General features: G+C 54.0%; 2 protein-coding genes across 2 annotated transcripts; both read left to right on the top strand.

The window, feature by feature from the left end:
* The first annotated feature begins 6,902 nt into the window (after positions 1-6,902).
* LOC149809462 (presenilin-like protein At2g29900) lies at positions 6,903-10,746 on the top strand. The gene is made up of 7 exons (XM_089994824.1): positions 6,903-7,085; positions 7,673-7,783; positions 8,118-8,318; positions 8,931-9,386; positions 9,483-9,572; positions 9,770-10,081; positions 10,210-10,746. Exons 1-7 carry the CDS (start codon positions 6,903-6,905, stop codon positions 10,744-10,746), a joined length of 1,890 nt encoding a protein of 629 aa, XP_089850950.1.
* Positions 10,747-12,723: 1,977 nt separating this feature from the next.
* Positions 12,724-16,083, top strand: LOC149809461 (uncharacterized). Its single transcript, XM_089994823.1, has 3 exons — positions 12,724-13,386; positions 13,609-14,423; positions 15,639-16,083. The coding sequence occupies exons 1-3, from the start codon at positions 12,724-12,726 to the stop codon at positions 16,081-16,083; spliced, it is 1,923 nt and encodes a 640-aa protein (XP_089850949.1).
* The last annotated feature ends 3,712 nt before the right edge of the window (positions 16,084-19,795 follow it).

Raw genomic sequence — 19,795 nt, 5'->3', positions numbered from 1 at the left:
ATGCGCGGGGTGGTGGCAGTCCGCACGGGTGCTAGATGGATGTCGTCCAGCAGGAGGTGATCGTCAAACACCGACCTGGGGAGCGGTGGCGATTGCAGTGCCGATTCAAGAGGCGCGCTGCAGTGGTTGGCGTCGGGCATGAGTGGCGGCTGTGTGGAATTGTGCCGCCGCAGCGCTGACAGCGACTTGCCAGCAGCAGCGCGCGTAACTGCAGACCCTGGCGACGTGGGAGGAGACGAGTCCATGAGTAATTTGGAGAGCGGGTTGTCCTGCATGCGGGGAGGCGTGGAACCCCCTGAAAACTCTTGCGAGCCACAGCGCAGTGGGGCCAACCTGCCAGAATGTTGCGGCACTGAGGCGCTCCAGGTCTGCCCATCGTTCCGACCTGTGCTGGACAGCTGTGGTTCTGCATTGTCCACATACGAGCAGTGGCCAGGCGCGGTTGAGGTATTCAGGGCCGACGCTACTTGTTGTGCAGGGGCCCCAAGGTTGAGGGGCAACAGCACGGTTGCTGGGCCCGTGCACGGGGCCTGTGATGGTGTGCCTGCCCTGGCACTGCATGTAAACAAGGCAGGGCCAGATTGTGAACGACGCAAAGGGCGCTCTGCGGCACGGAGATGCGACCTACATACGTTTCACTACATTTCCATGCGAGCGATGCACCTTCGAGAGACAAAGCACTGTGCTGCAATGACCAACGCCAAGCCAGTCTTGAGGCAGCATAGCCTGTCATAGCCTGCTTACAACAAAAAGGATTGACAGCATAGTGAAGATAGAAGGTGCCCTGTCCACAGCAGGACCAGCGGGAAATCTGCACACTCACATACCGATGCCCTGACAACACAGAAGCATCCATGCAACGTACAACGACATCACAACGTAGGAGGGTGCAGCAGCAAGAAGACGGAGGAGCATCACGCTGCGGATGGCGACGACGACACGTCAAGAGTGCGCACCCCGTGCCTTGTCGACTGTCGGCGCGCAGCAACAGGCTGCGGGCGTCCAGGGCCTCGTTCGCAAGCTGCGAGCTGCAGGGCGGCATCTCCTTCCCACTGCTGCCATCGTCGGTGGAGCGGCGGCAGGCGATTCGCTGTGCGCGCGCACTGCTTGTGACCAGGCGATGAATCGCACTCTCATGGTGGGCGACGTTCGAGGTGCCAGCCAGCACTGCACGCTCCTCAGGGCCACCCAGCTCTGCGAGCCCAGCGGTGGCTGCTAGTGTATGCCTGCCTTGAGAAGACGAGCGGGTCATGAGGCCCTGCAGCGACAGGCTGCTCGGTCGACGCAGTCCGTGCATGTCTGACTCGGCCGAGGGAGCACGGCTCCCAGTCACCCCCGCGCTCTCAACCTGCGGCACTGGTCCGTCACACGGCAAGGCCTGTCCATGCTCGACGCTCTGATAGAGGCAGTTCAGCGATGCTGATGGTACCTCGAGAGCAAGCTCAGATGATGACTCAGGCATACTAAGAGTCGAGGGCCCTAGGCGGCCGGTACCAAGGCAGTGTCTCAAACTGGCCTCGATGTCGCCGCATGCGAAGGAGCGGTCGCGCAGCATGGCACCCATCGGCGACGCATTCTGACTGCCGACTGCCTTGGCCTCATCAACGCTGCCCGGGCTATCGGGAGCCGAAGTGGCCACGCAGAGGTCGCGCGTCATGGCCACGCCTGCCTCCGATGTGGGTATCTTTAAGGAGGCGGGTGGTACCGTATCCACTGCTGGCTGGCTATGGTCCATTGCTGCAACTGATGGTACATTCTCACCGCTCGGAGCGCTGCTTACACGCGCACCGTGCAAAACGCCCATGCACTCATTGCATGCAAACCCCAGCTTGGCCTGACAAGCTGAGTCTTCATCTGCCTGCCCGCAACCCTGCGCTGAGACATGTTCAACACAGGGTGCTGCCAGCACTGCCTTGTGTGGCTGTTGAGGCATACTGCTGGCGCTAGCCTCATGCAGCTGAGCTGGTGTGCGGCCAACTTCAGCCGATGGGCGGCAACGCGACGAGAGGTCTGCGCTGTAATGCATGGCAATGGAGGGCAAGTCAGGCGGATGCGCATGATCCGACCCTCCTGCTTTGCCCTCGGCGACCTGCGAGAGGCGATGGAAGAGGTAGGCTTGCAGATCTCCAATAAAAGGCGCAGGATGGGAACCAACAAGCTGCGCTTTCACCTGCACCGGCGATTCGGTCGAGGGAGGGGCGCTGCACAGGAACGTGCCGGGCAGGTTGAGTTGCTGGGATGATGCGGTGTCGGCAGAGTTGGCAAAGTTGGCGCCTTGCAAGAGGGCGTTGTGCACGGGAACGCTGCCACCGGTGATAGAAGCTCGGGCAGAGGGCGAGTTTTCGCACAGGCTCGCGTCCATGCCTATCAGCCGACTAGCAACAAACGCATGTATTTTGCTAGGCTGACGCTCAGGGTCGTGGGCTTGATTGTCCATGAAGGACGTGTTAGTCGAGAACGACGAGCGGTTGTTGGCAATCGCGGTATGGTCGCCCTTGAGGGCTGAGTTCCAAACAACTGCCATGTCCTCCGCGTTGCCATGGTGGTAGGAGGAGCGCTTGAGGCTCTCCAGCAGGGCCTGCATGTGAAACGTCGTAAGTCCATCGCGCAGACTTTCAAAAATGACATGTTCAAGCTGGAAGCAAAGTAAAAGAGAAGTTCTGCGCTGCAATTCTTCAATAACATCGCAGGGCTGGCGCCAGATGGCACCATCGCAATCGTCGAGAGACTCAAAACAGGCTGCATTGCAATGATTGCACCAACATGCCGTACCACATTGACAGGCGGCAGAACCCGTCTAGATTTCCCTCGCTTCGCGGGTGACGAGGCCTCCAAGCGGGGGGGAGATGCCGTGAAGGACATGGATGGCGATCGGCTGAGCATATCAGCATCACCTGGGTCAACGGACGTGGCAACATCTCCAGTCGCAGGTGCTGCTTTGGCGGACTTGCCGTAGATTGCATGGGACACCCTTGCTGTGAACTGCGCCCAGGACCGCCGAGGGGGTTGCTCCGAGACAACTGAATCGCTTGTAGTTCTGGCTGTGCAGCGTCCATGTGCATCTGAACTGGAAGTTCTGGCCCTGCACGGCCACTGCTGCCATTCAGTCGACGTAGTACCACTTTCAAGGACGCACGACACACTTGTCGTGCACTGGTACCCATCAAATGACTCAGCATGAGACATCCTGACGTGCCTCAAACCATCAGGGCCACCACAATGCAGGATGACCTGCATGACGCAGCTGAAAGTGAAGGTGCATCAAAACATCACACCATGGCCTCGATGCAGAATATCTTTGAAGCCCGATGGGTCACCATGACCGGAAGGAAGGACAATGCACACTTGGCAGGGTCATTTGCGCTCACAAGTCGAACATCACACGTCAGTCATATCTCGCTTGCTCGGTCATGTTTGGGAAGATGGGTTTGACGCAGAAAGGATACAATGAGGCAGACCTGAATGCACAGTCCAGAGCAGTGCTGTTGAGCGCAGGGTCACTGCCTGTGGTCCTCTCAACGCCACGCTCCAACTGCTCGAAAGGTGGCGCATCAGCATCAGGCGCATCAGTGGCAACCGCCGGCTGTGGGGCTGTATACACCAGGCGTACTGTCGCCGGTAAGGAGGCTTCGGACGTGTCCCTTTTGGTAATTCTTCCCAGGCACGCGTTCCAGTTCATCGCAGATAGACGCTTCTTTTTAATGCTTGACTGGCCCTTTGATTGCGCAGGGCTACGCGTCCTCGGCCGCTGCAACCATGCGCAACTCAATGTGGGCACGAGACGCGTTTCAAGCTCCAGTCAATCTTTACGCATGGCGCACCGCACTCTACATAGCATGTCCAGATAGTGAGATGGTGAAGTGTGTGCGTGCCATTCATCCTGGCCACGAACGGATGAGCGCACCTGAGTTCCGCTGCCTGACGCGCTTGTTGCTGAGGGGTTTGAGGCCGAGGCATTGGGGGGCAGGGCGGCGGCATCGCTGGAGGCTCGTGTGAAGCCGCTGTACCCAAGTGGAAACGAGGAGCTGTCATCGTCTCCACCGCCAGAATGCTCCTGCTTCGACGCCTGTGACTCATCAAGTGGGGCGGTGGCATCCGTTTCTGCCATAAAATTCTTCGAGAACGGTTCGCTCGAGCCAGGCTCCATTCTGTTTGCGGCTCGCACCATTTGCTCATTCCCCCGAAGTGGTCCGGTGTAGTTGGGAAACTCTTGGGCACCCACCACCACCAGATCGTACATGCCACTGCAACAAGGGCCAAGGTTCCGCTCTGGATGTGTTGAGATGTCACCACCCCAGTGGCATTCATTCAAATGAATGATTGTATGACAGCACCGAATCCCAAGAAACTCTTCGAGTCGCCCGTGGTGATGCGGTAGACTCGTGATCAAGTACATCACCATGCGGGCAGGACAGGGATAGTCAAAGAACCCTTCCGGCACACTTTGCGTAAGATTAGGTCATGGACGGCAACATGGCCGGCGGTGCTCACAACGTGCACATTTGTCACAGCATGGGCGCGTTCACAAACAGGGAATTTTCATATCACAAGCGAGCACTTGGGGCACAGCATAAACAGTCTCCGCCAAAAGCAGCACCTGGCCACGTTTGGGAAGCAAAAGCCAAAGTTGAGCGCATCCGTGGGCATGGCGTCGCCGACGTTCCACGTGACTGCCATGATCCGCAGAGCGCGGTGCTGGATGTCTTTGACATAGTGCACCTGGACTTGGACGCGGCCGGCGGGATGGCCTTTGTGTCTCAGGTTGATCCACGCCGGTTCAGACATCGACTGCTTCAATGGCGCGCCCTACGTGGTACCACAGCCGCTTTGATGTTGACATGGTGTAAATATAACACACAGCATGCACCTTACATCGGGCTGCCGACTAACGATGCAACCATTGAGTTCAGTCCGGTTGCACAGAATCTGGCAGTACGGAATATAGATGCTGTTAATCCGCAACAACGAAAGGATCTAGAAAATTGACATATAGCAAGAAGCGCGAGTTTTTCGTCCTCTCACAGCAAGGCAGGGCAGGGAGGCGTACCATGTCATCGCTTTCTAGCCCCGTGCCATGCGCGGACTCTAAAAAAGTCTCCAGGTCTGCCTCGTATGAGCCAATGGTTGTGCGGTGCCACCGCGAGATCTTGGAGTAAACTACAATCTTGATGCGCGAGCGCAGGGGGTAGGTTCTCTTCAAATCGAATACGCCAGATAAGTTCCACTCAGGGTGAGTGTCTTGTGTGACGACCTTGCTGCTGAAACTGGTGCCCTCGCACCAGACAACCGCTCGAGTGTCCGCAGGCTGCCCCTGAAAGTTGACCACGCCTTCACCCTTGATCAGCCGCACAGCCAGGCGGGCGGTTGTCTTCTGTGCCTCTGCATACCCTGCATGTGTGACAAGTCTGTTTCAAGCCAGTGCTTAAATCTGCTCTTCCGGGAGCAGGCCCATCATCCGTTACCCTGCAGGTGTGTTAGTCTTTGAACATGATGATACCAACATATCACAGCGAAAATACATGCTGGAAGAGGCAAATGGTCCTCGTCCTGTAAATCGGGGTTGGTGCAAGGAGTGGTCCAAGCAGCTGCCCTTCAATTTAACTGAGGGCATTGATTGTGTCCATCGCATCGCTTGCACATGCATTTGGAATACCTTACTGGCACATCCGAGGAACCGTCAACTTGCTGTGGAGACTGGGCAGTGCTGTTGCCTGCCAATGTGTTGCTTAATCCTGCCAAATGGTCAACGGAATCATCATGAGCTTACAAATACTGTTATATCGACAATTATGGGTGACAAAGGAAGTAAGGAACGATTGTGGAGCGGGAGACGGCATTTTGGGCTACATCACGAAGAGACGCTGGCACGAAAGTGAAAGAGCGTTGGTCAAAGGGGCCCGAATTGAGAATTATTGCATATAACACAACCATGAAATGCCCACATTGGGTTCATAAAACGGAGACGTACGTTCCTGGGCTTCTGCGTGCTCTTGCCTGTCCTGCTGCCCGGCAGGCTTGTACGGGCTGTGACTCCCTTTGCGATCGCTCCCCTTGCGATCGCTCCAAGTGCTGTCGCACGATGAAATTTCCATTTCAATTCAGCCGGCTATCCTCATCGGCAGTACGCGCTTTGGGACCTTCGCAAAGGCAAGGCCGGGTATACATGCCAGTCAGTACGCTCCCCCTGAGGGTTCCTGGCAAGACCGGAAAGCGCCTTACATGGTGGGAAGGGTGAATGGTAGAGAATTAAACCAATGCGGAAGACCCGCTCCATGGCAATTTCAAACTACCTCCCTGAAATGCCATTCGAGCGATGTACCTCAACATCAATACTGCGATAATGCAACGTTCGAACACATTGCATCACATTAATCAATCATGACTAGCTTGTCGCGCAAACCTGCTCACCCACCTGGGTTGTGGTCATCTGGGCTAGAGTCTCACAACCACAAGCATGTTGTTATGCGCTGATGCGTTGGGCAAAGAAACGAACAACCTGCTACCAGGACCTCTTGCATGAGAGGTGCTGTCTCAACCACATCGCGTTGAAAGCATGTCAACAATTTCGAAAACCGTTTGTTCCCACAACGCGCATACAAGTAGTCGATGACGGGGCTGTATCTTATACACCAGCACTGGCAGTGACACTGTGGGCAAAACATGCACGGTACAGGATCTTGCCAAGAACTCTTGGAGCCACGCAAAGCATCTCGTATTTCCACCGATGTTCAGAAGCATCTGCAAGGGTACCACACGGTCAGTTGGGTGCATGGTGTATAACCTTGTCCGAAGGGATGTCTGAAGCAGAGCATCCCATATTTCTTTGCATGATGCTGTGGTGTTAGATTATAATTTACTCGCAAGGTTGCTCGTAGTGTGCCAAGAACGGCTTGGAGGTCGAGATGGAGGATGAGCATGAGCATAGCGTATTGAAAGATTTGGGACAGGAGATCACCGGCATCGCAACTCCAGTCTCGTTGTGCATGGTCATTACCATATTCCTCGTGAGATTGATGCATGACAGTAACTCTGGGGAGGCGAACAGCGGGTCTGTAGCAATTGCCAACGCCGGTTACAAAGAAGAGGTGCGTTCGTGCACATGTGTATCACCTCAAATATAGGTGTGTCTTCCTATTGCGCAACATGTCCATAAGGCATTGACCTAACTGCCAGGCTCGCTCCTTAGACGCCATCGGTCCTGTGTCGACAGCACGCAGTTGCAAGGATCTAGCAACCACCCACGTTCACGCCTCACTTAAGAGAGGTGAACCATTCGATAGCGGTTTGGCCAGTTGTGGATATGCTTGGTGCCATGTAATGCCGATGCTCATCGTCAGGGTTTGTTGACCATGCTGATTGTTTCTTCCTGCCGACCGTATGCAGCATTCCCCCACAGACCTGGTTGCATTCATCACACATTTCTATTTGATCTTGAACGCATCTGCAGTCACGTCTAGCTTCAGGATGATACAGCTGCGTGCTCACTCCTGACAGCTATAGAGACATCTTGCCTCTATATCTGCCGTGAAAGATGTATGACGTTGGCTTTCCACAGGCATGGTAGATGCTCTGGCTAGATATATCTGAGGCTGATGAAGGAGGTTTCATGAGTTCCATTTTGAATGTGACCCGGCTGTGAGCATCAACCTAACTGCAGCCAATGGCAATGCAGGAGGGAGACAGCAGTGCTCGAAAGCTCGGTGGTTCATTGCTGAATGCAATCATCTTCATTGCGATCGTCATGGCGATGACCTTTGTCATAGTAATACTCTTCAAGTATGGGGTGCGGTTTGGATCCTGCATCGTGGACATCTCATGTCACTTGCACTCTGTCCTGTCAACAATGGCCGTTACCTCCCGTTTGACTCGGTCTTATTGTGACATCTAGTCGTAGTGCCACTCAGCACAATGTAGAATAGACGCTGCGTGAAATAATGTGCTACACTTCATATCAGCTTGGCATTTGCACATTGCATATGGTGGTGCCTGGGAGTCCCCCACGGAAGGCCGCTTGGCATCAAAGTAGAAAAGAACAACATGATGCACCACATAGAGTTTCCTTGCGAGCGATCCTGAAATTCCACTCCCTGTGCTGCAATTATGGAGGCCCCATGCAGTGTGTCAAGGTGATTCTATACTACATGGGCTTCTCCATGTTTGTCATTTTCTTCTTCATGACTGGCTTCATCGTGACTGACTTCCTCAAGCGGGTGGACGTTCACATGGACGCAGTTTCACTCCTGTTTCTACTCTACAATTTTGCGGCAGTTGGGTCAGTGTGTATATTCTTCGTGCCCGCTCCTCTGACGCTCAAGCAGGTATGGTCAATATCGGTTGTGCTTTTCTGTTGTATGCACTGTTGGAATCCACTGATCTTGGCCATGGTCATCAAGGATGTAGATGCTGCTTTGTGTGATGTGCACCTTGCTTGAATGCAGTCGAGTTTCTTACTCATCGTAACCGTGCCCATGTCATGATGCTGTACGTGAGTCGATTGATGCTATTTCCAAGCAGTACATGTGAATGCTCATCGGAGCAGGGACCCACACGCCTTGCAACAGTACCCACGCGATGCCCGTCACGCCTCCATTGCCCTACTGATTGAATTTGCGTTTTCGTACAGCTTGTGCACATCATGCATGCTGTACTGCTGTAGAGTTTCCACTTTTGTCGACACTAAGAGGTGGATGGCGGCTTCAAGGATACCACTGTAGTGCGCTGCATACGCTATATCCACTTATTTTGCTGTTTACTCATGCCGGGCATGCCTTGACTGCATGTCAAATGCATTCGATGACACCTGAGTGCCGGGCAGCAGTTGCTGCTATGATGTTCCGCTCTGCCTTGGTGCGTGTGTGAGGTCAGCCATTTCGTCGGCGCTTGCCTGGTACATGTCAGGTCGATGCCTCAAAGTTAGTGCCCTGTTTCAGGGATATTTGGTGTGGACGGGTGTGGTCGTGGCATACGTGTTCACGTTCATCTCAGAGTGGACAACGTGGATCCTGCTCATCTGCATGTCGTTGTACGACCTCTTTGCCGTCCTCACGCCACAAGGGCCCCTTCAAATACTGATCAACATAGCGGTTGAGCGTCAGCAAGACATCCCAGCATTGGTGTACGAGGCGCGGGCAGCCGCGCCCCGCGCTCGGCGTCCCCAGGTCAACGGCAATGCAGCTGCAGTGGGAGAGGCGCATGAAGGCGCTGTCGTGCACGATGACCTTGTGGAGATCGAGCTCGTGGACAAGCCCGGGGTGATGGACACCATGCTGCCGTTGCATCGCATCCACATTGCACCGGTGAGTTTTGCAGCTGTGATGGCTGTGCTGAGATGCTGTTCCATGCAGCATGTGATGCATGGAGCGGACAACTCGGGGAGCTCCCGCTTTGTTCGTTTGGCTGCCTCCTAAATGGGCTTATTTGTCAATTGACTGCCGTTGGTGGTAATGTGAATGGTGTGTGCTTGTGGGACAATCCTGTGTTAGACTATTTTGTTGTCCAGCAGTAGCCAATATGGCAAGCTCTTGCCTCATCCAAGCATGCTTGGTGGCGTCTCATTTGGGGTCACGATTGCCGTATTATATTTACTATTCACGCAATCCAAAAGGAAAAACTAGATGTTCAGCTGTGAATTAGTGCTACCGCCACCATCACCAAGCGTACCTGGGCAGCCACAGGCGGCTGATCCGACATAACGAAATGATGGGTCTCGCACCCTGCAACCGTATGACAATGTGATATCTGCTATTTGAGTCTCTTCATCTTTTTGCAGCAAACTGCTCTCAGCTGTAGCATGGTTGCATCCCACGTATCTCCTTGTAAAGCTATGACTCTGCAGGAGGCTGGGAGGCTGGGTGATGCCATGAACATGGACGATGGCGAGGATGGCACTTCCACTCCACTCATCAGCAATGCCGAGTCTCACCGGCCATTTGCATTCGGTGCTGAGCAGGAGCGTCCAATTTCGATACCTTCGCTTACAGCTGACTCTGACTTGGCTTCGCGGCAAGCAGCGTTGCAGCCGCCTGAACCCATTGCACCGCCTGAAGGTGTTTACCCACTCTCCTGGCTACATCCCATGCAAGTCTTTGCATTCTATCAACTTGAGTTTCCGCTAGCGGCAGTCGTTTTGCAGCATGGTGCAGGAGAAACTTGCTGGGCTGAGCATGGATGTCCATATGGCTGGTGTCGCGGATGTTTGGGCACCTGCAGGTTGAAGGCATCAGCACAGGTCCACAACCTGATGTGCGTCATTGCGCGCTGTCGAAGGTGCCAAGAAAGGCCACCTGCCCACGGCCATTTCCCGCATTCCCTGTGTCCCCTGTCTTCCCGGCTGCAGATGGCAACCACGCTGTGCATGTGTCACCTGCTTTCTCTCGCTCTGACGCCCATGTTAGTGCAGAGGCAAGACGGCGACTTCCTCGCCGCCAACATGAAGGTGATAACGAAGACGATGAAGATCGGTACGGCGTGGGGATGCCACAAGCGGTAAAGCTGGGGCTGGGGGACTTCATTTTCTATTCGGTCCTTGTTGGCAGAGCTTCGCTGTATGACTTCATGACGGTGTATGCATCATTCATAGGAGTGATTGCAGGCCTTGGCATCACATTGCTGCTGCTTGCTGTGCTGAAGAAAGCGCTGCCTGCTTTGCCAGTGTCCATCGCGCTTGGCATCATCTTCTACTTCTTGACGCGTTTGGTGCTTGAACCGTACACTGTGCCCAACTTCGAGAACATGATCAATTGGTGATTGCACAAGTGCCATTGCAAGTGAACGGCAACATTGGTTGCTGAATGTTAGACAGAACTGAAAGTCAATCTTGCTTGAAAGAATAATAAGATTAATTTATAAATGAAGGTGCCAGACAATACAAGTGCACCATATCTACTAGTTTATTCGCCAGACAATGCTAGCTCACCTGCCTGAAGTTGGGGCCGGGCGTGCCGGGTGTGGAGCCGCAACGTCCGTTGTGTGCCATGCCCTGCTTGGCAGCCTGTTGTCACCCAAGGTGGAGCCTTTATAAAAAAAAGCACCCGACTGCTGAGTTTGGCAACATCGCCTTGAGATGATCCGTCTTGCCAGGGCAATAAATGTAAGCATTGTCGCCTAGACGCAGGCGATAACCTGACTGCATGTTAGTTAGGGTGTCCATGATGATGGCCACTGGGATGGTGGTGGCAACATGTGCCCATGTTGCTCGAGGGTATCTGGACCCATGTTTGCCTGCAACGCCGAGCGTCTATCTGTACAGTCGGCATGCCGTGTTGGGCTGCAGTTCCAAACTTGCGGTATCAGGGACGGCACTGCAACGTTAAAGGGGGCGCGTACCAGAGGGAGAACAATGGTTTGAAAGCCGAAAATGGCCCGAAAGCGCGTCGCATCATATGCTATCTCGAGCTATCTACTTAGGGAGTCGAGTTGGGTCCAGCAGCCTGTGCTACAACAGGCTGTGGCACTACTGAACAGTGCCACTGTCAGTGGAATATGGTTGGCCGATGGCACTGAACATACATGATGATCCTTACCAGCGTGCGTGTTATCGTGTCACTGCCGTAGCAGCCATGTAAGCCACGCCGTAGCGAAGACTGTCGTTCGCGCTTGACCCCAAGGACCAATCGCAATACAACGTATTCAAAGAGACCATATCTTCTTTTGTGAGATGCTATTATGATTGGCAGTTTGGTGATTTCGTCCATGCGTACCGATGTGTGTCTGTGCGTAAGGCGGCTAGGGTGGAGCTGAGCATTCTCGCATCCCGCATCCACCTAGGAGATTCATTATGGTCAAGGTTGAGTCCAAGCAAGATGATTGCACGGTCTTCGTGCGCAACATTGCCTTTACAGTGGACGAAGAGCGCCTATCCTCTGTTTTCTCGGAGCTGGGACCTGTGAGAAAAGCAATCTTAGTTCGTCCAAGGGGCTCGGAGAATCACAAAGGATTTGGATTTGTGACTTTCTCGTTGAAGGATGACGCCACCAAGGCTGCGGCTGAGCTGGGAGGTAAAAAGCTAGATGGACGAGCCCTGCAGGTACGACAACCGCAATCGTGCATATAGTGAGACTGCTTAAATTGACGCAAGATTGAACTTTGCATATGGATGATGATGTACGTTGCTTCACAAATTTGTTGCCTACATTGGTTCAGAAGGTGGGAATGTACATAGAATATGCAAGGGTTTCCTCGTGACAGTGAGTCAGAGAGGCTTGCTTTCAAGCCTCTCTGGTACAGTAGGCCACGTGAATGTGTGTAGCTGAGCTATGTAGCTGACCAAGGATGCGCACTCCTTGGTCATGTCAGGTGGATGTGTTCCAGGTTGAGACTGCTGTGAAGCGGGACTCCTTGCAAGCTCGCAATGAAAAGCGGAAAGCCCAAGGAGAAGTGGTCATTGAGGCTGGCAACCATCGGAGGGTTAAGGCGAAGAAGGATGACGACGGAGAAAATCTTGCTGTTGTCCATGACGAAGAAGAGTCGGGTGCGTTGCAGGATGTGGTCACTGCACTGATAGGCGTCAAAGGCATCTCATGCTCATTCTCTGAGCCGCAGCGGCGGCCTTGCCACGGCGCCAGATGCGCATTCAGATATGCTGACACAAATTTAGACACACATGGCTTCTGACCCATCATTTGAAGCTGTTACACACTTTTCGTGCTTATGGAAGCTGCAGCGTTCACACTGACTCCGCAGCAAACGTAGGAACATGTCGTAGTAAGCCCGTGCACAGTGCAGATGGCTGACTCAACTCTTGCAACCGCGGAAAATTCCCATGCCTTCCCATCTTTGTGTGCAGATGAAGAGCCCTCACCCGTCATTGAGGCCGCCATGCCCGTGGCCGCAGCAGCCGAAGTGCATCGTCACAGCACGCACCTGGCAGCAGCTGACAAAGCGGAGCTGTGCAAGGCTGTGGCTGTCGGCAACATACCCAAGGGTCGCCTTCCAGAGATCTTGCAAATTGCGAAGCAATTCGGCGCGGTCACGAGCGTGACGGATCCAATTCCGCCACACATCGCCGCATTTGCAAAGCTCAGGCAGGATGGCTGTGACGGTCACTCCGTCATGATCCACTACCAAACGGGGAAAGCTGCTTTCTTGGCGGTGTGGGCGTTGCATGGGAAGGCCTTTGTCAACAGCAAACGGGGCAAGGGGGGCGGTGTGCTGTGGTCCCGGCAGGTGAACGGGGAAGGCGCGCAGATCAAGAAGTGGCGGATCATTCTGCGAAACATTCCGTTTGGCACGAGCGAAGACGAGCTCTCACAGCTCCTTGGAAAGATCGGGTTTGTTTGGAGTGTGAGCATACCCAAGAAGCCAGACGGCCAGATGAAGGGTTTTGCGTTTGTTGCGTTTACGTGCCGGGTGCATGCCGAGCGTGCGATAGCTGCAATCAACAGCAAGGTGTGCTAGCCCCTTTCCCACCTGCTGTCGCAGGCTTCCAGCTCTTGCTGCCATGGTATCTGTGGAGTCAATTGAACGCTGGAGAGCCTTCCCAATGTTACGTTACAACAGCGTCTCTCATCGGTGCCGCTTGCTCAGGGGTGCCAAGTCACATATCATATGCGGCATATCCACCGTGCGAGTCTGCGTGCTGTGTCATGTGTGCTGCAATATGTCCTGCAGGGCGTGCCGTCATCATGTGGGCACACAAGTAGATTGCTGCCGCAGGAGTACAAAGGCAGGATTGTCGTCGCGGACTGGTCCATCGCAAAGGCCGCGTACAAGGACGCTGCTGGAAATGCAGCTCCCCTGCCGCATGACGGCGAGACGTATGACCTCACACCAGCCACCTCTGGCAGCATAAAGGGCACAGACAACTTAGACGCTGACGAGGAACAGGATGGCGAGGGCGACGATTCTGATTCAGGCCGTGAGTCAGATGCAGGTGAAGAGGGAGGCTCGGACTCTGACGTGGAGGAAGACGAGCTGTTGTCCGACGGGGAAGAAGTTGGCGGCGATGATGCAGGGAGCGAGTCCGGTGACGGCGAACCAGAGAGCGGCGATGAGGGTGACGAGGCCGCAGCGCAGGGGGCCGATGATGGGGAGGGGGGCGACGAGGGGCTGTCAAAGGAGGAGCGAGGCATGCTTTCGCGCGTTCTTCAGGGCGTGATGGGGCCATCGGGGCGGGATGATGGCGCTGCTGCAAAGCGAATTGCCAAGGGCACGGCAGCGGATCAGGTCGGCAAGGACAGCGCGAAGGGGGCTGCAGACGCAAAGTGCCAGGCACAAGAAACAACTGGGAAGGCGCGCTCATCGATGAGCAAAGACGCTGTGGCTGATTGGGAGGGTGAGCGCAGCGATCCGAAAGCGGAAACGTCGGGACGGGGCGGGAACGGCGAGATCAAACGGCAGGTGTTTGTGCGCAACCTGCCTCTGTCCATTACGTCTGTGGAGCTGTCTGCGCGTTTGGCACGCTACGGTCCCATCAAGGCATGCAGGTATGGCTCTCTCTCCCATACACTGCTCTGGCGCAAAGACTCGTTGACATGCCGGGCTTGCAGTGTGTGTGTATGTTCATTGCCCTGTGCATTGTGTAGATGGGCAGAACACTGCAGCACTTGCCGAGATGTAGTGAGTTGTTCTTTGTCAGCCAGCGTTTCAAGTGACGAATTCCTTTCGCAATAAGATCAGATCCCCATGGTGACATGGATGCACATGCTGACAACTATGGCTGTGGTACTGATGAAACGTTGCAATGGCTGAAGGGCAATTGCAGGCAAGTTGATTTATCTGTGCAATGATGTCGGCAAAGCATGGACGTATCTCACGAGATAGCTTGCATGAGCAAATTCCAGTGCATTCGTTTTGTATAGGGCACAAACACCTTAGTTGTGTAGCCAGTGGTGCACCTCATGGGGCCAGGGCGCTGTGGATGATGTGCCAGCCACAAGGGCACCATTGGCTCTGAAGGCTGTGTGAGAAGTGTGAGACGGTTTGTTGCAGTGGATGTCAGACCCGCTTGGACCTCATCCATGTCTGCCGCGGCCGCGTTGATTCCTTGTGTTGGGTTTAATTGCCAGGATAGATCTGCTAGGTGCACCCGCTGTCCATTCAGCTGATGTTTTCCTTGGTGATCTGTTGTTGACTCTCAGAATGAAAGAGGATTGGTGGTCAAACATGCGATCATCAAGCAGTCACTCACAACTCCACAACTTCAATGCTCAGTTGGCAAATCATTTCCAGCTGATGATTTCCTTTCGTTCGTTGAAATTCTGACTCTCAGAGTGACGTGGCTATGGCTGAGGATCTGATGGAATTGGTGTTGCCATGCGATCATCAAGCAGTCACTTCACAACTCGATGCCCAATTGGAAAACTTTTTTATGTTCTAACATGCAGAGCTGTAGTTTGCTGCGAGTGATACCTTTACGTGTTGTACTACAGTCCGTTGCGGACTGATCATGAACGTCATTTCACCCGTTGCCTGTTCCAGCTGATGACTTCCTTTCGTTCGTTCATATTTCTGACTCTCAGAGTGACGACACCATGGCTGAGGATCTGATGGAATCGGTGTTGCCTTGCGATCTCCAAGCAGTCACTTCACAAGTTGATGCTCAATTGGCAGATCTTCTATGCGCTAACATGCAGAGCTGTAGTTGGCTGCCAGTGATACCTGTACATGTTGTACGACAAACGTGCTACGGTCCGATGCAGACTGGTCATGAACCCGATGACAAAGAAGCCAAAAGGGACAGCATTTGTTGAGTTTGAGACAGCTGCTGGCGCTCAGAAAGCAGCAGAGGTGAGTCAGCAGGAGCGCGACGGCAATGGGCCGGGCATTAGCATCAAGGGGCAGGTGGTGACTGTGCATGTGGCACTGGAGCAGGAAAGTGCTCGCTCCCTGGCCGCGACGCTATCCAAGGCAGAGGCAGGCAAAGGCGCCACGAAGGACAACCGCAACCTCTATCTGGTGCGTCCTGATCATGCTCGCCTGTTTCGGGCCCCTCTGGCTGGGCATTTTTTTGGCTGCGATGTCTGGCAAGTCCACTTCTCGCGAACGTGGAATCATCGCGTCATATTCGACTGTGAGAAGCAAGGCCTGGAGGCGGTGTGCATGCTGCTTATATGTTGTGCATATGTCTTCTTGCGGAAAAGATAGCTGCTGGGAAGGTCCTTATTTCTTGCTGGCTTGCAAACTTACGTAGGCAATCCCACAACGTATCTGCCAACTGATGCTGCCCTGCATGCGGTGCCATGGTGTTGGCACAGTACACAGTGCACTGTGTACTGCTGTTTCGCTTCCTGTTGGACCATCACGATTTGCATGCTGCTCATCTGTGTGCAGTTGAAGGAGGGCCCTCATTGAGGAGGACTCCGCCCTATGGGACACACTCTCCACCAACGACCAGAACAAGCGCCGCCACGCTGCCCAAGAGAAGAAGCTCAAGCTCAAGTCCCCCAACTTCTTTCTCTCGCCCACGCGCCTTCACATCATCAACATCCCATCGACTTGGGACGAAAAGAAGCTCAAAGATATCAGCAAGCAGGCAGTCCTCGAGCGCGCATCAAAGCTCCACCCAAAGGTGAAGCAAGCCGTCATCCTTCGCGACGCCACTCGCCTCGACGCCTCGAACAACACCAAGTCCCGCGGCATAGGGTTCGTCGAGTTTGAGACGCACGAGCAGGCGCTTGTGTGCCTGAGGCAGATGAACAACAACCCCACGCTGTTTGGCTCGGCGGAGAGGCGACCGATCGTCGAGTTCGCCATTGAGAACGTCAAAATTCTCAAGATTCGCGAACGCAAGCTCCGCCTGCAGCAGGAGCGCCTGGCACAGCGGGCTGCTGCTGAATCAGAAGAACCCCGATCTGATGGTGCGCCTCCGCAGTGTTGCGCCCGTTTAATATCCTTGGACCGTTTCGCAGTCATCTGCAACGGCATGCTCGCATGCTTCTGCATCGTAACGGCAATCTTAGTGATATTCACTCGTGACAAAGCCTTGGGCCCTGCAGGAGGGGGCGACGAGGAAGTGCGGGTCACGAATTCGTTGTCTGGACTGGACCAGGAAGCGTTGCTGGCTCGAGGCCTCAAGCGGAAGGCCCGAAACGATCGCCGCCAGCGAGAGCGCAAGCTGAAATTTGACAACATCAAGCAGGGTAGGCGATCTCGGCATTGACTGTTTCTGCTGTTTGCCCTTGCGTGCGGCTGCCTTGAATGTTGACAAGAGCACAACAAGTTGTAGTGCTGACCCTCAGAGGTTGTGTGCATGCGTGCCGGTGACGATACCCTACATGATGATCCTGATTCCCCGTGAGGATATCATACCAAGTAATCAACGCGAGATGAACCGAGGCACGCGTGCATACAAGCCTGCAAGAGGAACAGTTGCGCTGTGTGCGTTTAGTGTGAGACTTGTTTACCTGCACAAACCGGCGAACACCAGGTATCGCACGCGTGTATGGACAGCGTGCTGTGAACCTGGCAGGAGTGAGTCATTTGTGCAACATCGACGACGAGCTAGCATTTGTCCGTGCCCACATGTTTGGCGCATGTGCGTGCAACGTGAATTCCAAGGTGTTACAAGGCACGTTTTTATTCTGGCAGCTCTATATCTTCTATTTGCGGCTATCGTCTTACCTGGAAACTCGTGTGGGAACTGGTGGCCGCCGCCTTGGTTTCTGCAGGGGGTCTGATGGCAGCAGGGTAACCAAGTTTTGCTTACAAGGCTTTGGGGCGTTTCAAGGCACATACAGCATGTGTACCCATCACTGCTAGCTTGCTGGACTCAATGATTAGGACCTGAATCGTGCAGGCAACCCAAAGCACTGAATTACCAACGCAAAGGAGTGAGCTTAATAGGTGGAATGCATGTGTGGGAACGGTCCATTTTGGACCATTGACAAGGGATGCATTCATGTTTGTGTAGCGGTATCGCTCACTGCGTGTCTGATGTGCAGGGCTGGAGGCGAAGGAGCCGCCAAAAGCAAGGCTCAAGCCATCCCAACCTGGAGCGCGGCGAGCATCTAACACGGATCATGGAGCGCGGCGGCCGGTGCAACGGCAGTGTGATGATGAGGATGAGGCGGCAGATGTGCGGCGACCCCGTGTGGCATCTAAGCGAGGGGAAGACAGCCTGCAGGAGATTGCTGTGTCAGCTGGGGAGCGCAGAAAGCGAGGCCGAGACGATGCGTCTGCCCGGCGGCAGGTGCTGCTCGGTACAGACTTCAACGTGTGCGTGTGAATGCGGTCAAGGGGCCGTTCCTGATAGGCGTGTGGCACATCTCTGCCGTAGTGTGCTTGGAGAGAATGTCCATGTAGACCTGCAGACAGTTGCACGATCATCGTCAACCTTTCCTCATTGGTGTTGAAACAGTGGACATCTCGAAGAAGAGGCCACTGGGATCGATGACACACAGTATCATGTTCCCCATGACGTGACACGCTTGTATTGTGGAGGCAAGCAACATCAGGATGCCAGGATTCCTGTGTGCCAGGTGCAGTGCATGATAACGGCAGCTGCACGTGGCATGCAGGACATGCTGTGTGAACGCTTCGAAACCAAGGATGCCTATGTGCCGTGGCTACTCTGGTTGGTGTATCTAGGGCGGCATGCCGTGCTGATGGGTTGGTTGAGCGGTGCATTGAATGTTGCAGAGCGAAAAGAAGCGGCTGGATGACGAAGTGGACAAACTAGCAGGCTCAGCGCTGGAGTACATGGCCAAGCGACAGAAGCGGAAACCAGAAAAAGATTCTTTCGACGACCTCATCACCAAGCGCACGCGTGCTCTATTTGGGCTTGGTGGTGTCAAGCCAAAAGATGACGTTAGAATTGACACAAGATGGTTTGAATGATGATGATCTGTTTACAATGCAAGCACATGGGGCATGGCAACTACAAGGAGCATCTTGGGATACTTGGGAATCAGTGCTACCATCAAATGTATGACCATCACCTACCTGGATAAGCCTGACTTGCTATAGCCTGACATGTCGTCTTTTCAGTCTTGTACCGTGCAAGAAAGGAGATCAGCCTCGGCTGACCATCACAACCCTCACGCAGAATCTTTGTCACAAGATCAACTCCATCAATACACATTCCAATTGTGAACGTGCACAGGAATACAAAGCTTGACGATAACGACATTCCCATAGAGTTGTCAAGATATTGCAAACGCTTTCAGAGCCTCTGACAGTGGTGGTCGCTCTGTCATCCAGGGTGACTCTAGTCACACAATAGTTCTTGATCATTTGCTCATCAACGAAGCACTTCAGACAATGAATAGGTTCAATTTTGGCAAACCTTCCTGTTTTGAAGAACGGGAAGGCATTTGTGTGGTTGGTGGAGGTGCAACTGTGGGCACAGAACATGGGTACTGCTTGTCGCAAGGGCGACGAGTGAATTTGCCCATGGAGGATTATTACGTTGTCCGTGATGCATCTTCCATGGGCAGGCTGGCAACTTTTTATGGCGTATTTGACGGGCACGGGGGCCAGGGCTGTGCCAGCACCATGGTGCAGATGCTGCCTGACTGCGTGATATCGGCATGGTGCGACGGACAGCAGAACGTAACAAGGTCTCTAGGTGCGAATCACACCCCGTATGAGCTGGTTTCTCCACCCGGTTGGCATTGTTTCCGTAAGCTGCTACTGCGCTTCCGTGAGTTGCCACCGCGAAGCCCCATGACCCTTTTCGTAATATGTGGCCAGATATCAGGTGGCATGAAAATGAAAATTGGTATCAGACATCATATGCTATATTGATACATGCAAATACACCGGGACTTTCTGGGTGGGACTTCTGCAAACCAATCATTCCCTAGAGTCGCCACCCTAACAATATGCACACGCGTTGATTGGAGATGATGCGAAGAGC

Source organism: Nuphar pumila, unplaced genomic scaffold (assembly GCF_984573655.1).
Source record: "Nuphar pumila unplaced genomic scaffold, dmNupPumi1.hap1.1 HAP1_SCAFFOLD_1199, whole genome shotgun sequence".
Lineage (NCBI taxonomy): Eukaryota > Viridiplantae > Streptophyta > Magnoliopsida > Nymphaeales > Nymphaeaceae > Nuphar > Nuphar pumila.
Note: the sequence above shows the minus strand (reverse complement) of the source record. Positions and strands in the feature narration are given on the sequence as shown.

Excerpts from the sequence above, each read along its gene's own strand:
- LOC149809462 (XM_089994824.1), top strand. The coding sequence starts at position 6,903 with ATGGAGGATGAGCATGAGCATAGCGTATTGAAAGATTTGGGACAGGAG. Across the intron at positions 7,086-7,672 it reads ACGCCGGTTACAAAGAAGAG|GAGGGAGACAGCAGTGCTCG; the intron begins GTGCGTTCGTGC and ends ATGGCAATGCAG. Across the intron at positions 9,387-9,482 it reads ACTCGGGGAGCTCCCGCTTT|ACTATTTTGTTGTCCAGCAG; the intron begins GTTCGTTTGGCT and ends ATCCTGTGTTAG.
- LOC149809461 (XM_089994823.1), top strand. The coding sequence starts at position 12,724 with ATGGCTGACTCAACTCTTGCAACCGCGGAAAATTCCCATGCCTTCCCA. Across the intron at positions 13,387-13,608 it reads TAGCTGCAATCAACAGCAAG|GGCGTGCCGTCATCATGTGG; the intron begins GTGTGCTAGCCC and ends TATGTCCTGCAG. Across the intron at positions 14,424-15,638 it reads GGTCCCATCAAGGCATGCAG|ACTGGTCATGAACCCGATGA; the intron begins GTATGGCTCTCT and ends GGTCCGATGCAG.